Source organism: Morone saxatilis, unplaced genomic scaffold (assembly GCF_004916995.1).
Source record: "Morone saxatilis isolate NCDOM2014 unplaced genomic scaffold, NCSU_SB_2.0 Contig19, whole genome shotgun sequence".
In the NCBI taxonomy this organism is placed as follows: Eukaryota; Metazoa; Chordata; class Actinopteri; family Moronidae; genus Morone; species Morone saxatilis.
The window spans coordinates 23,954,556-23,957,254 of NW_023339751.1; the positions used below are offsets into that span (position 1 = coordinate 23,954,556).

General features: G+C 51.7%; 1 protein-coding gene across 1 annotated transcript in view; it reads left to right on the forward strand.

Moving 5' to 3' along the window:
• Positions 1-813: 813 nt before the first annotated feature.
• Positions 814-2,699, forward strand: part of LOC118329227 — a 10,099-nt gene continuing 8,213 nt past the window's right edge. Inside the window, exon 1 of the mRNA XM_035663260.1 lies at positions 814-2,666. Coding sequence (XP_035519153.1) covers positions 1,198-2,666 — 1,469 coding nt within the window. The 5' untranslated portion in view covers positions 814-1,197. The remainder of the gene's footprint in view (positions 2,667-2,699) is intronic.

Below are 2,699 nucleotides of genomic sequence, written 5' to 3' on the forward strand. Positions count from 1 at the left end.
CTGTACAAGTTGATACTGGACCAGTAGAAAAGGACCTTTTATTTTAAGAGCAAGTTCTGTACTTTGACAACTTGAGTTTGTAGTTTCTTCATATAAAAAGCAAATACAGCTCTGAAAAAAATTAAGAGACATTTTGAACATTTGCGCCAGGAGTGGCATTAAGTCCCCCAACAGCAATGTGAAAGACTGATGGAGAGCATGCCAAGAAGCATGAAAGCTGTGATTAAAAATCAGGGTTATTCCACCAAATATTGATTTCTGAACTCTTCCTAAGTTAAAACATTTGTATTGTTTCGCTTAAAAATGAGTACTAACTTGTTTTTTTACTAACTTGTTTTCTTTTTTTCGAGGTCTGAAAACACTGCATCTTTTTCGCTATTTTGACCAGTTGTCATTTTCTGCAAATGAATGAATGGAATTTGGGAGAAATGTTGTCAGTAGTTTATAGAATAAAACTAAAATGTTCATTTTACTCAAACACATACCTATAAATATTAAAACCAGAGAAACTGATCATTTTGCAGTGTTTTATACATTTTTTCCAGAGCTGTATAATGAGCTCCCAAAATATGATACATTTTTAAACTCTCTTAATGTTTTATCGGCTTGTCAGTCAGCAGTAAATTACTTTTAATTGCACTAACCTGTGTGAAAAGTGGGGATTAATTCCATTTGAATGCATGACTTTTACTTGTAATCATGTGATTTTTGTACATGTCGCGTTGCAACTTTTACCTTCATCACGGCTGTGGTTATTTACGGGGTCAACGGGGTGAGGAATCCCGGCTGCAGTTACACGGAGTGACCAGTAAACGTCGCTGTAACTCTTCAGCGAATCAAAACACAGCGAGCGAGTTTGGGGGCATGACGTCATTGTTGGGGTATTTTCAAGATGGCGCTGGACTGTGGCCGGAATGCCGCTGCTGCAGCCAAACGCTGAGGGATTTAATTAATCTTCTGCCCGGCGGCGACGTTAACTTCGAAAGACGGAGTAAATATTATTGTTCTATACACCAGAGAGGATCATGTTACATCCGGTGGGTGTCAGGTAACGCTGAAGTATCCCTGGCTAAAATGGTAGCCCCTTCCTCCAAGAACAACAAAACCTGCTGCTGCTGCGGAGCTCGGCCGACGGGGCAGGACTCGTTGCAGGATTTTACGCCCGGGGCCGAGGCTCGCTTGGCGGACTGAGTGGTCATGGAAACCACGGAGGAGAACGGAGAGTCGTTTGCCGTCGACTTGAACGAGAACGAAGAAGGGAGAGGAGGAGGAGGAGGAGGAGGAGGAGGGGGGGGGAAAGCGGCTCTTAAATCTTACATCGCACTCAAAGACCACAGCACAGCGCTGCTAGCCGGTGGCAGCGGGTGTCAGGAAGCTGGGAAGGGTCATATTTATGTGACCGGTAACGGGAGGAATGTAAACAGAGACGCGTCGGTACAGCCGCCCCCACACCAGAGGGAGATCATGTTGGATCTGGTCGCGGCGGAGAAGTACCTCCCCGGCCAGTTGACTGACAGCTGTGTGATTTCGGGGCTTTGCGGCGACCACGGCGGCCTGAACGGATTCACTGAGTCATTGAGTCAGGAGGAGCCCACAATGGTCGGGCTGGGAGGAGGAGGAGGAGGAGAAGGAGAAGGAGGAGGGCTCGGCCTCGCAGGGACCACGGCAGCTTCCTGTCCAGCTGTGATCCTGAATCGGGTTTCAGCAGAGACGAGCCGAGAGATGCGGCAGCACCCTGCGGGGGGGAGCGGAGGGGAAACTCCGGATTCTGGCGACGTTAGCCCGGGAGAAGAGTCGACTGACGGCGGCGCAGTCACCGGCTGTAACAGGACTTCTCTCTCCCTCGACCGGCTGCAGTGCACAGGGAAGCACCAGCCGAACTGCGCTTGCACCACGACGGCCCCCTCCTGTCCGGACGTAAACATGCCCAACGGGGATGTTGACAGTCCGGATTACTGTAAACAGACAGGGGTGTTTTCCACCGCGTTGCTGGGCCAGAGACTCGGTTTATGCGACGTGGAAGGTGAGGAAGTGAAAGTAGCTAACGGTGGTTTGCACATTGTCAACACCGCGAGAGCAACATGTGACTGGCCCGACTCGGACCCCGAAACCATCAGCGACATTCATGGCGACCTGGGTGCGGGGCAAGAAAACGGGGCCGGGTCGGGATTCTGTCTGAGGAGCCAACGCGACTGCAGCGGGACATTGGTCGCGCAGTGCCCGGGTGAGGATGCACCAGCTGCGGCAGAGCTCGCTCCCTTCCCTGGCCCCCCCGCCCCGGTCCCGTCCAAGGACCCCCCCGCCCTAGGATCAAGTGCCAAACTCCCCTCACCTAGCGGGACGCGTGACAGCCCGCTGTCTGAACCCAACATCAGGGAGGATGAGGAGGATTTCAGTGACCTTAGTTTACCCATCAGGCCGCAGAGTTTGAGAACTAACCCCAACCTCGCAGTGTCCCTCAGCTGTGACGCCACCCCGTTGTCCCCCGGTGATGATGGGGGCTTTTATTTTGGAGACGAGGGGTATGAAGAGGACTTTCGGAACGTTATGGAAGCGGGTCGCAGGCAGAGCGCACCGGACAAGCTGCCAGACCTGAGCGAACACACAGACAGCTCCGACCCCAAGATGATGCCAAAGAGGTTCGGCATCGCTGACTTCTTCACCAGGTACAATGAAGTGCTCGCTCTCTCTCTCTCTCT